This window comes from Argentina anserina, chromosome 4 (genome assembly GCF_933775445.1).
Source record: "Argentina anserina chromosome 4, drPotAnse1.1, whole genome shotgun sequence".
NCBI classification, from domain to species: domain Eukaryota; kingdom Viridiplantae; phylum Streptophyta; class Magnoliopsida; order Rosales; family Rosaceae; genus Argentina; species Argentina anserina.
Genome location: NC_065875.1, coordinates 24,220,885 through 24,233,961, shown reverse-complemented (window position 1 = coordinate 24,233,961; position 13,077 = coordinate 24,220,885). Strand labels below are relative to the sequence as shown.

The 13,077-nt window shown below is 41.2% G+C and overlaps 4 protein-coding genes across 4 annotated transcripts; 2 read left to right on the top strand and 2 right to left on the bottom strand.

Annotated features, from left to right (window-relative positions):
• Positions 1-927: 927 nt before the first annotated feature.
• Positions 928-1,251, bottom strand: LOC126792446 (CLAVATA3/ESR (CLE)-related protein 9-like). The gene has a single exon (XM_050518860.1). The coding sequence runs from the start codon at positions 1,249-1,251 to the stop codon at positions 928-930; it is 324 nt and encodes a 107-aa protein (XP_050374817.1).
• Positions 1,252-1,751: 500 nt separating this feature from the next.
• LOC126790306 (probable inactive purple acid phosphatase 2) lies at positions 1,752-4,105 on the top strand. The gene is made up of 2 exons (XM_050516497.1): positions 1,752-2,468; positions 2,559-4,105. The coding sequence occupies exons 1-2, from the start codon at positions 1,767-1,769 to the stop codon at positions 3,861-3,863; spliced, it is 2,007 nt and encodes a 668-aa protein (XP_050372454.1). The 5' UTR covers positions 1,752-1,766; the 3' UTR covers positions 3,864-4,105.
• A 229-nt stretch (positions 4,106-4,334) lies between these two features.
• On the bottom strand, positions 4,335-5,582 carry LOC126791609 (putative SNAP25 homologous protein SNAP30). Its single transcript, XM_050518086.1, has 6 exons — positions 5,417-5,582; positions 5,148-5,353; positions 4,949-5,042; positions 4,703-4,830; positions 4,522-4,619; positions 4,335-4,434 (listed from the first exon to the last, which is right to left on the bottom strand). The coding sequence occupies exons 1-6, from the start codon at positions 5,580-5,582 to the stop codon at positions 4,335-4,337; spliced, it is 792 nt and encodes a 263-aa protein (XP_050374043.1).
• Positions 5,583-7,521: 1,939 nt separating this feature from the next.
• On the top strand, positions 7,522-12,444 carry LOC126790227 (alpha-1,4 glucan phosphorylase L-2 isozyme, chloroplastic/amyloplastic-like). Its single transcript, XM_050516387.1, has 14 exons — positions 7,522-7,778; positions 7,990-8,222; positions 8,339-8,440; positions 8,574-8,750; positions 8,902-9,177; positions 9,325-9,596; positions 9,699-9,816; positions 9,925-10,302; positions 10,381-10,533; positions 10,791-10,919; positions 11,159-11,472; positions 11,564-11,750; positions 11,845-12,045; positions 12,131-12,444. Exons 1-14 carry the CDS (start codon positions 7,550-7,552, stop codon positions 12,245-12,247), a joined length of 2,886 nt encoding a protein of 961 aa, XP_050372344.1. The 5' UTR covers positions 7,522-7,549; the 3' UTR covers positions 12,248-12,444.
• The last annotated feature ends 633 nt before the right edge of the window (positions 12,445-13,077 follow it).

Sequence of the window (13,077 nt, the reverse complement as noted above, 5' to 3'; positions counted from 1 at the left end):
ATTGACCAATTTTAAAGTTTATTCCTCTTGTAGAACACATTTGAAGCAAATCTACGTCATGAGCAAGTTTACATTGGGTTGTTATTTGCACGGTTCACATTGTTCAGTAACAACACAAAAACAAATCATAGTTGAGCGTTTTTGTTTTTAAAATTTTCACACAAGTAGTTTTACTTCTCCTGGTATGATCTTAAAATATAAATTCTAGACTCTATACATTTCATTCATTTGAAACGAATTAGCATCTAAAAAATTTAGATTACATTAGATACAGTGCGCGATGATTCATGATTTCATGATGTGAATGAGAGAATTAATGGCCACAAGATTAAGCTCTCACGAAATGAAAGAAACTTAAATAAGGAAAATTGCATTAAAAATGTAGCTAGGCTTCCAATTTGAACATGAACTATAGGAGGAAATATTAATGAAAATTACAGAGACCCACATGGTCCTCTACTACTCATCTCAACCCTAAAAAAGATCTGTTACACCATTACATACGACCTCACCCCCCACATTAATGAGGCTCATGGGCTTCTTTTGAATTCCGACCTCCCTCCCTGACCCCCTGAAAACAAAGAAGAACAGACACAAACAGAGACTCGTACCACCCACCATTATTTCCGTGCTTGTTTCTCATGATGCCCTCTCTCCCATCTTTCCTCACTAGTAATTCAACAAGAAGCTAAGTATAACCATAATGGCGTATAATCATAATCTATAAACTAAACTAAGTAATTAACCAACTAACCAAGAACATAGTCTAATACTGGGCACCATATATGGAAGGTTCAAGAAATGAAAGATACCCAAGAAATTTAACGGAGATATATTAGAAAGCTATAGCTAGGCTTGAAAATCTGATGAGATCGACGGTGAGGTATACCGGCGGCGGGGAAGGACTGAAATGCGAGAGAGGGATGGTCAGTTGTGAAGAGGGTTTGGCCCGGAAGGGACCCGTCTCTTCTCGACGCCGAATCTTGGATCAATCTTATCATCCTCCGGCGACGGCGGCGGTGACGGACTGTGCGGGACACTCTGCAGCTCCATGCACATAGAACGTAGCTTCTTGCTGGACCGTGAAATCGCGTCGCAACTGTGACGCCGGTGGGTCGACTCTTTCGCCGTGGTTGTTGGAATTCCGGTAGCACATGCAGGCAGAAAGAGGTGTAGGAGAACCACAGTCCCCAACGCCAACGCCACCAGAAGCTTTCTTGAAGAAAATGAAGAAGAGAGACCGCTCTTCATTTTTGGGAAAACAGAGAGCGAGGAAGGTTCTGGTTCTGGTTCTGGTTTTAGGTTTGAGATAAAAACAAAGACAGAGAGAAACAGAGAGATGGGTGATGGTGATGGATGAAAAGGCTGGTATTTGAGTTAGTAAATGCTTTGGAAGCAAGAGACACATGAAAGACTATAAATTTCTGAGAGAGCTAAAAGCCGCAGAGAACAAGAAGAAGAACAAGAACAAAGTAAGCTACAGTCTTCGTCACAAGACTCTCACGTCTATTTGTACCCTCCTATTTAAGACGATGAACCAGAAAACAAAATTAAAAAAACAAAAAGGAAACTGGGCTGGTCCTGGGCTTTTATGGCTATTTCCGTGACGGCCCATTTCTCGTCCTTATATCAACCTCCCACTGTTTTCACTTTTTCACATTTTACTGCTCGGGTTGTTTCTTTTCACCGGGAACAACCCCATATATATATATATAGAAATTATACAAATTCATAATTGCTGATCCATCGCCGCCACCACCACCACAATGGCCGCTCCTCCGCCGTGTCTCGTTTTCTTCTTTCTGCTTTTACTGGGCTTATTATTCGACCCGACCCATCAGAAGCCTTCGGTGTCGCTAAACACGACGACGCTCTCCAAATCCGGTGACTCGGTTCTGATCAAATGGTCCGGGGTTGACTCGCCGTCCAAGCTCGACTGGCTCGGTATCTACTCGCCGCCGTCCTCCCGCAACCACCACTTCCTCGGGTACAAGTTCCTCTCCTCCAGCCCCACATGGCAATCCGGGTCGGGCTCCATTTCGCTTCCCTTAATCAACCTCCGATCCAACTACTCCTTCCGGATCTTCCGCTGGTTCGACTCCGAGGTCAACCCGAACAAAACCGACCACGACCACAACCCCCTCCCCGGCGTCAAACACCTCCTCGCCACGTCGCCGGAGCTCAAATTTGAATCGGGTCGGGTCCCCGACCAGATCCACTTGTCCTACACGGACCACCCGGACCAGATGCGCGTCATGTTCGTCGCAGCTGACCGCGCGGAACGCGCCGTGAAATACGGCCTCAGCAAGGAGAAGATGGATGACGTGGCGGCCGCACGTGTGAGCCGGTACGAGCTGCAGCACATGTGCGACTGGCCGGCGAATCACAGCGTCGGCTGGAGAGACCCCGGGTTTGTTCACGATGGCGTCATGACCAATCTCAAAAGCGGTGTCAGATATTTCTACAAGGTAATTAGTTAATCAGCAATTAAACCGCTGATTAGATTAACAGTAATCCTCATGCGTAGTAGTTAATTACATTGTGCTAATTATTCGCAGGTTGGGAGTGATGATGGAGGCTGGAGTGAAACGCACAGCTTCGTGTCGAGAAATGTAGACTCCGACGAGGCGGTGGCTTTCATGTTCGGCGACATGGGCACTACGACGCCGTACGCGACGTTTATTCGTGTGCAAGACGAGAGTGTGGCCACCGTGAAGTGGATTCTGCGTGACATTGAGGCCCTAGGTGACAAGCCGGCTTTCGTGTCGCATATCGGAGACATTAGCTATGCTAGAGGCTACTCGTGGCTGTGGGATCATTTCTTTAATCAGATTGAGCCGGTTGCGACGAAGCTGCCGTATCATGTCTGCATTGGGAACCATGAGTATGACTGGCCGGGGCAGCCGTGGAAGCCGGAGTGGGCGAGTACGATATATGGGAAGGATGGTGGTGGAGAATGTGGGGTGCCGTATAGTGTGAGGTTCAACATGCCGGGGAACTCGACTGAGGTGACAGGGACTAGTGCGCCGGCGACTAGGAACCTGTACTATTCGTTTGACATGGGGCCGGTGCATTTTGTGTACATTTCGACGGAGACTAATTTTGTGACGGGGAGCAAGCAGCACGAGTTTATAAAGAGGGATTTGGAGAGTGTGAATCGGACGAAGACTCCTTTCGTGGTGGTTAGTGGGCATAGGCCGATGTATACTACGAGCAATGAGGGGAGGGATGCGGAAATGAGGAGGCAGATGATGGAGCATTTGGAGCCTTTGTTTGTGAAGAACAATGTGACCCTTGCGTTATGGGGACATGTTCATAGATATGAGAGGTTTTGTCCGTTGAGTAATTTTACTTGTGTGAGTAGAGGGCCTGTTCATGTTGTGATTGGGATGGCAGGACAGGACTGGCAGCCGATATGGCAACCTAGAGCGGATCATCCAACTGACCCTATATTCCCACAGCCACTGAGGTCTATGTATCGCGGTGGTGAATTCGGGTATACTAGATTGGTTGCTTCGAAAGAGAAGCTTAAACTTTCTTATGTTGGAAACCATGATGGACAGGTGCATGATTCGGTGGAGATTCTGGCGTCAGGAGAGGTTCTGGGGGGTGAAGCCGGTGGTGATGGTGTCGAGGCTCTTGGGAATGGGAACAAAGCTGCTGTGCTTGAAAGTAATGGTAATGGTGTTGCTGGATTTGGTGGCAAATCGGAGTCCAAGCTCAGTATGTTTGTTAAGGGAGCAAGTGTTTTGGTCCTTGGGGCTTTCATAGGCTATGTTATTGGTTTTGTTTCGCACGCCAGGAAAAAGGCCGTCTCACAAAACAGTTGGATTCCGGTGAAGAGGGAGGACGACGATTCGTGAGCTTATTGTCATTGGCACAGGGCCATCCTGCTTGCTTGTTTCACAAGTTATGAATCTGTGGTAAAATGGTAGGCTTCGACATGCGTGAGATACAGCTGCAGTCTTCTGTAAATATACAACTTTCTTGACGCATCAGCTCTATGGCCAGATTTATGTCCTTAGAACATGTATACCTTGTAATTTTGAATTTTTGATACCATATTCCTATTCAGAATAAAACATAGATCATCTCTTCTTTTAGATATGTTTGTCATTTTTGTTAATCCTTACTCCTGAACCCCAAATACATGTACAATGCTGAAAATTATGAACAAAAAGACTAATTTTATTTCATGCATATCCCAGATAGGGGAAATCAATGATCATATACAATCAAAAGTGAAAAAAGAAATTCATCATCCAAAGTTATGTGCAGATTTTCTGTAGGCTGGTCTCATGATAAGCCTCCAATTTTTTCACTTCTGTTGATTTTCACGATCCTAACAGGCGTCGAGTTCTTTGATTGGCACCTTTCATTCGAGAGTTGAGCTCATCCACATCATCAGAGAGATGATCCATAGCTTTGTTTTGTCTGCATTTTCCATATTACTTAAAACACAAATGCACAGCTAGAGATGAAGTTAAGAACAATATTCAGGGATACAGAAGTAGTACTGACCTCTCGAGTTCACTCCCCATCTCCGTAGCCATTCCCTTCAAATCGCCCAAAATATTACTTAGATCTGAAAGAGCATCATCTTGCTTTGCCTTCTCAGCCTGGTATTCGTGATCAAGCAAACATAAATAATTCCGGAGAACATGTAGCTACATTCTTCATAACCACATCTCCTTAGACATACCTCGACTTGCTGGATAGCACTTGCTCCTTCAGGAGGGGGTGTTCTCGGAGCTGACCGGCTTCCTTTGGGTGCAGGAGATGTACCTAGCTTTTCCCTCTGCTCCTTACTTGCATGTTTATTGGTTGCAGCTGAAGATGAACACCAACACCGCATCAAAATCCAAGTACATCGAATGCAATCCCCGAAAAAAAATGAAGCTTTCAAATTTGGGGATATGATGCAAGCAAACTACTAACAGAAGCAAACCTGATGTCATATCAGGGCCTTTAATCTCCTTGGTCTTCTTTGGCTTCCAAGGCTTAGAAAAAATGCCTCCAAGTCCATTTAAAAGCTTCTCGCCCTGATCCAAACATGCATGAACAATTAGGTAACATAATCCTAAACAATACAATACCACAACCTCGATCATAATCTGTTCATGAATGCAAGAAAACCATGTTCATACCTTGCTCAAATCCCTATCTATATCAACAGCAGCCATGTGTGTCCTATTAATCTGTTCACCCTGCTGGTGCAATGTGTCAAGTGTGGTTGTAGCACTCTCCCTGATGTCCTCAGCAATCTTCAGGCAATTGTTGACACTCTTTGTTGTCTCCTCAGACTTGTGCACAGCATAGTTCTCCAACTCCTGCACACTCTGGTTCTCTAGCCCTCCCGAGTCGCGAAAATCGTTCTCGTATGAAGCAGGAGAAGCCCCTCTTGTTCTAGGCTTACCATGTGTCTCATTACCCATGTCCGGGGTGATGAGCACGGGCTCAGAAGTAGTTCGTCTCGCCGGGGTGATCTTAGCCCCATCAGACTTAGTAACTTTATCAAGAGATCCTGGGTCCACAGAGCTTTGCTTAGCAATCTTAGCAGGGGATTTCATAAACCCAAACATTTTGACAACAATGACAACGCCAACAGAGCTTAAAATTGATTTCTACTAGATATTTTATAGGCAAAAGTCACTGGATCAAAGGAAATGACGGAACCCTTGAAAGATTCACCACTGTTACCTAGACAGCACAGGAAAGGAAAATCAATGAGAATGGTATTCACAGATTGTTTTACCAATTAACTAAACTATTTTTTCGTAACAAAATGCAAAGGATAACTAAACCAAGTACGAATCTTTTATGCGAATCATCAATAAAAAAACTGCATTTATGCAATAGACTTGAAGAATTGAAGCATATATAGGGCTAGAGATCAAAAATGTCATATGAAGAATGACAAAGTTGTGCAAGAAGTAACGGAATTGAAATGACATTAATATGGGGATACAATCAAGATGGAAATGTACCTAGTAATTTGGAAGAAAAACTGGTTTCGTGCACAAACCACCACAGTTGGGTTTTGGATTGGGTTTGTGCTTGAAACGGGAAGAGAAAATAGACTGAATATTTATCAACAAAAAAGGAAATAAGCAAAGGGTTTACGATTCTGCAGTCTAGTATTTATCTTTCATCTCTGTGGCTGCGAGAAAAATCGGAGAAATATGCCGTGGAAAATCAGAGGGAAACTGTACGGCTCTAAGTCCAAGTCTTAAAGTGACTTGTTTCCCAGAATTGGAGGGGGCTATCAATATTTCGTATTTATTTTACTCTATTTAGTCATTTTATATCAACCATGTCCGCGGTAAATCCACTCAATTCAGTTCTTACTCATTAACGATCCTTGCAAGCCCTCTTTTATCACTCATTGTTTCCCTAGAAGAGACCTAAATAATTAAGGTGTGATTGTCAGATGCTAATTTGGTGGAGGATACCTGCGGGCATGAGGAAGTCAATTATGTTCTTGTTGGTCTGCGTCCCCAATCAAATCCCTTCTTGCTCTTATAAAATAAAATATAAAAGGTCTCTCCATATAATACGAATGGTCGAATGCATATATTCCGGTGACAGCGCTCTAGGGTTTGAGAAATCAAGGGAAGTCGACCCTTTTCCCACAGTGTAATGTTCGACTCTCCTATCTTCTAAATTCTTAGATTATCAATTTCCATGCCGTATCTATGGGAGAAATGCTAGCTGCTCTTCCTTCTGCTGTTCTTTCACTTTTGTGTGTGAGACAAACTTTCTCAAGTTTTTTTATGTAACTCATGTAAGTATTGCATATTGGGATCTTTAGTCAACAAGCTCTACATATAGAAAATTGTTCATATATATGTCACCAGAGGGTTTTCCAACCATAGTTTCTCCTTTCGGTGTAATTTAATAATCAAAATCATCCTCAAATTTTCTCTGCAAGTAACCAAGTATCGTTCTCATTCTAGCATCAGGGGCTGGGGAACCTAAGGAATACATGCTGGCCATGCCATATGTATATAAGCTACGCTATTTTAGCCTATCTGCCCATACCAATTTCACCATCATATATTGTTGAATTGTTCATTATGGCAAAGGAGCGCCTATGGCAAAATCCCAACTCCTTTGTCATTTGATATTGACAAATTTCCCATACGTGGAAAATTGGTCCCGCAATTACCACATTGTTAGTTTCAGTCCATATTTAATGGGTTAATTTACTATACATCAATATATGTTATACATCCTACATTCAACACAACGGATATTATTTTTATGATCTCAAGTCACAAAACAATATCCACCGATGAAACGTATAACATAATCTACGGTAAAAGTTTCCATATTTGGTTCGCTCTTTTTTAACATGAGGAGGAAAAAGGTAAAACGTTGCAAATTAAGCAATGCGTCCCATGTCCCGCAGAAGAAGATAAGCAGACAAAAGAGCACGACCCACTCACTCTCTCTTTCACTCATTTTCCCATTAATCTGCTCCAGACTCTCTCTCTCTCTCTCTCTCTCTCTCTCTCTCTCTCTCTGTGTTAGAGAGTTGAGGAGAGCAATGGCGGCTATCCCATTCTCAGCTACATCCAAACCATCGAAGTCAGCTACTCCTTCCACGTTCATCTCAAGCTTCATAGCAGGCTCCAATCATATAGGAAGACACTCGAGGTTGTTCTTGATCTCAACCTCTGGCTCTGTTTCTGGCCGAGGTAGGAGAAGGCTGTGTGTGAAGAATGTGGCTGCTACTGATCAGAAGCAAGAACCTAATGACGTTGCTACCCGAGAAGGTTGGTTTCTTCCTTACTTCATTTTTCTCGATTCCTTTTTGTTCATTTTCTAAGTTGCAGTTTGTACTAATTTGCAGTGCAAAGTGTTATCTTTTTCACTCAAGTCTTGGACTTCACATTGTTATGAAACCCAAGTTAATTGTCTGGGTTTATATTTAGTGAAATTGGGAGACATTGTATGTGATACATGACACTGATTCAAGTGGTTCAGGTACTTTGGGGGGTGCATGTCCTCCAGATGCTGCATCCATTGCATCGATTATCAAATATCACGCGGAATTCACACCTTGCTTCTCAATGGAATTGTTTGGACTTCCTAAGGCATTCTATGCCACCGCAAAGAGTGTTCGCGATATGCTTATCACTAACTGGAATGCTACATATGAGTACCATGAGAAGTTGAATGTAAAGCAGGCATATTATCTCTCAATGGAGTTTCTACAGGTTTGACTTGGGTCTCTATCTGTCCTGCTTCTGAGAACTACTTTGTTTTGTATACATTACTTGATAATGGTAATATGTTATCCAAATTTACATGTTATGCCCTTAAATTCTTGCAGGGTAGGGCATTGTTAAATGCAATAGGCAATTTGGAGCTTTCAGGACCTTATGCAGAGGCTTTGGAAAAGCTTGGGCACAATCTAGAAGATGTGGCTAGGCAGGTGAGTCTTCACTGACCATTATTATTTGATCAAATAATGATTTTAACCTATAGTTTTAAATTAACCCATTGAATAGAGTGATCCAACATTCTTTTAACTATGGAAGTCCAAACTTTTTGTTGTTAATTGATAGGAACCAGATGCTGCTCTCGGAAATGGGGGACTAGGGAGGCTTGCTTCATGCTTTTTGGATTCCCTGGCGACCCAAAATTATTCGGCATGGGGGTATGGACTCAGATACAAGTATGGATTGTTCAAGCAGCTTATTACAAAAGATGGCCAGGAGGAAGTTGCTGAAAATTGGCTTGAGGTTGTCATCACGGTTCATTTACATTTTTTACATTTTATGCAAGAGATTTACTAAACCCTACTGTTTTAGGGGTGACCAGCATTTGAGTAGTTTCATATAGGTCACCATTATCTTTATATGTCATCTGTTGACTGATTTAAACTCTTATCAGATGGGCAATCCTTGGGAAATTCCAAAGAATGATGTGACCTATCCTGTAAAATTCTACGGTGAAGTAATTTCAGGCCCTAATGGAAAAAAACAATGGGTTGGAGGCGAAAATGTCACTGCTGTTGCATATGATGTTCCCATACCAGGATATAAAACTAAAACCACCATAAATCTTCGACTGTGGTCCACAAAAGTTACACCAGCAGAATTTGATTTGCATGCTTTCAACACTGGCGATCATGCCAAGGCATATGCAGCCATGAAGAATGCCGAAAAGGTGTGGATGAATCCATAATTATTAAGGTTTTTCTTCCTAAATATGTTTGCATGCACTGTGTTATTACAATATATACTATGTAGCTGTAACTATTATGACCAACTAGTTAAAACTGGTTATCCTTAATGTTCTGTGCTACATGATTAGATCTGTTACATATTGTACCCCGGGGATGAAACTGTGGAGGGAAAATCACTTAGATTGAAGCAACAATATACACTGTGTTCTGCTTCTCTCCAAGACATAATCGCGCGTTTTGAAAGGAGATCAGGGGACTCTGTGAATTGGGAAAACTTCCCTGAAAAAGTTGCGGTTCAGATGAACGATACTCATCCAACTCTCTGCATCCCAGAATTGATAAGAATATTGGTGGATGTGAAGGGATTGAGCTGGAACGAAGTTTGGGGTATTACTCGAAGGTACTTCATTACATAATTTTGTTTACTCAGTTCATTGCATTGTATACTGTTGGCTTCAAAAAGCATAAGCTTATGTCTGTCACTCATAAACTATTTTTCCAGAACTGTTGCATACACAAACCATACAGTTCTACCCGAGGCATTGGAGAAGTGGAGTTTAAAGCTTATACAGCAGTTGTTGCCAAGGCATGTTGAGATCATAAAAATGATTGATGAGGAGGTAATATTCAAGATCATACTGGATAATTTGTAGTGGTGCAAATGTGCACATTCACCTTCAAGTTTATCACCTTACAATATTTGTCCTTTGGAAAATAATATTGACCAGCTAATTCATACTATTGTTGCCGAGTATGGCACTGAGGATCTGGACTTGTTGCTACAAAAAGTGAAAGAAATGAGAATTCTAGATAACATTGAGTTGCCTGACTCTGTCCTAGAAATCCTACCAAAATCAGAAGAAAGCTCTGTTGATCACATTGAGCCGATTGTTCCTAATAATGAAACTAAAGCCACTGACGAGGGAGACCAATCTTTAGTACTGAACACTGAGAAGAAAAAAGAGGTTGCATATGAACCAGATCCTGAGCTGCCAAAGATGGTGCGCATGGCTAATCTATGTGTTGCCGGTGGACATGCAGTAAATGGAGTAGCTGAGATTCATAGTGAAATAGTGAAGAACGAAGTATTTAACGAATTCTACAAGGTATGAAAGCACGTTAATGCCGTTAATGCCAATCTTTTATTTCAAGCACTTGTTTTCACTTAACAGTTCTTCTGGCAGTTGTGGCCTGCGAAATTTCAAAATAAGACCAATGGTGTGACACCGCGAAGATGGATTCATTTCTGCAATCCAGATCTTAGTAGACTTATAACCAAGTGTATTGGCACAGAAGAGTGGGTAAAAAATACTGAGATGTTGGTGAACCTTCAAAAGGTAAATGTCACACAATCACACTTAAACTTGCAAGTTAGTTATTATTTTTTGGTATACTATACGTTATACACTTATACTTGGATCTTTGTAATAGCTTCAAACTATCTGATGATGTTTGTCCTATATGATCACTTGCTTTACAACTCTCCCGATACTGTCATGTAGAGGCGTAGAGCACTGACCTCAAGTTTTCACCCATGTTATGAGTATTGTTGTTCATATCATCTATTAACAGGAGTAATATCACTTGTCCACAGTTTGCTGAGAATGAAGATTTCCAGTCTGAATGGAGGGAAGTAAAAAGGAGAAATAAGATTAAGGTTGCATCATTCCTCAAGGAAAAAACTGGTTATCTAGTAAACCCTGATGCGATGTTTGATGTGCAGGTTATCCTCTGCCTCTTATCAAATACTTGGTTCTGTTTCCCTAGTCCTCTGTTTTAGTTATCAAATCATGTAGAAAGAAAAGGAGATCCTTACACAAAAGAACTAATTTTTACATGAAAATACTATGGAGTTTTGAGTGAAAGAATGTTATTTAACTGATTGTTAAAGATGAAGTACTTCCTTTGCAATTGAATAGCTTGACACTTCATATTACTCGTATGTGTAACTTTTGATATCAGGTGAAGCGCATTCACGAATATAAACGACAGCTAATGAACATCTTGGGAATTGTTTATCGCTACAAGAAAATGAAGGAAATGAGTCCAGAGGAAAGAAAAACAAAGTTTGTTCCAAGGGTATGTATTTTTGGAGGGAAGGCCTTTGCGACATATGTCCAAGCCAAAAGAATTGTTAAATTTATCACTGATGTAGGAGCCATTGTCAACCGTGATCAAGAGGTAGGCGATCTTTTGAAGGTTGTGTTTGTTCCTGATTACAATGTGAGTGTTGCAGAAGTGCTTATTCCTGGTAGTGAGCTGTCCCAGCATATCAGGTTACTTGTTAGATTGACTTCATTACTCAGCAGTAACCGATAGCTAATTGAACCTAATTCTGGCCTATATTTTCATAATGATCTCCCTCAGTACTGCTGGTATGGAAGCTAGTGGAACCAGTAACATGAAGTTTGCGATGAACGGATGCATACAAATTGGTACTCTAGATGGTGCTAATGTCGAAATAAGGGAAGAGGTTGGAGAGGATAACTTTTTTCTCTTTGGTGCCAGAGCAGAAGAAATCTCTAGACTAAGGAAACAAAGATCTGAAGGAAAGGTATACGCATTATGATAAGGTTGCATTAATCAAAGGCAGGTAAGATGAACTTCAACTTGGTTTCTTATTTCGTTTTCTTAACAAAATCACACAGTTTGTGGCGGATCCACGGTTTGAAGAAGTGAAGGCATATGTGAGAAGTGGTGTTTTTGGTCCTTACAACTACGATGAACTGATGGGATCTCTGGAAGGAAATGAAGGTTATGGCCGTGCTGATTATTTTCTTGTTGGATACGACTTCCCTAGTTATATAGAATGCCAAGACAAGGTCGATGAAGCATATCGAGATCAAAAGGTACGTGACTAGCGACGTACTGCATGTTCATCACCTTCATTTTTTGCTTACTTCTGAAGTTCTCATGATTTGTGGTCTGGTGCAGAGATGGACCAAGATGTCGATTTTGAACACAGCTGGTTCATACAAGTTCAGCAGTGATCGTACAATTCATGAATATGCAAGAGACATATGGAGGATTGAACCTGTAGTACTGCCCTAATATGAAATATTTCATGACTCCTTAATCTTTATAAGGAAATTTTCACCTAAGAGAAAACCACACGGAGACAGAGTCACAGACTTCATTTTGTAGAAAAGTTTAAATTATTTATGGATGCATGTAAGATTAACCGCGAGAAAATCGCATGATTAACCAGTGCAACCATAAAAAATTTCAGATCATGCATTTTATTCAAATGATCAACAGTTTTTAGCATGACTTGTAACTCTTAAGTTCTGAAGAGGTTGGGATGTGGCTGGAATCACTTCTTTGGAATGGGTGGGATCGGTAATTGCAGGCATTTTCAGTTATATGCTGTTTGTCCCTATTTTCTTATTTGATTTGTCTCTCCCTAAATCTAAAGAGAAAAAAGTGAACACAAAACGATTCACAACTTATTTGGATCATGTTAGTATGTTAACTGATTTCCAAACTTAAAGAAGTTGTATAAAATCATATAAGTCATTGTGTTCTTCAATGGCGGAGCCAGATATTGTATAAGAGGGGTGCCAATTTTTGAAGGATAAACACTAGAGGTGCCAAGTATATATAGTATATGATGATAAAACTTGATTCACTTACTGAAAAACATGAACTACATATGAAATTAGAAAGTTTGGGGGTGCCATGGCCACTGTGCCCGTACGTAGCTGCGCCTCTAGTATTGTATTAATGTTTTTTGAGGCAATACAGCTTGCGTTTAATCGACTGCAAAGATAAGCAACAAATTCAATTCATGCTCATTAACAAAGCATCAAACTAATATCTCAAAATTATATTAAGATTTTTAAAAAATTGTGGACACTGCTGATGATGAAGCCTCCAAATAA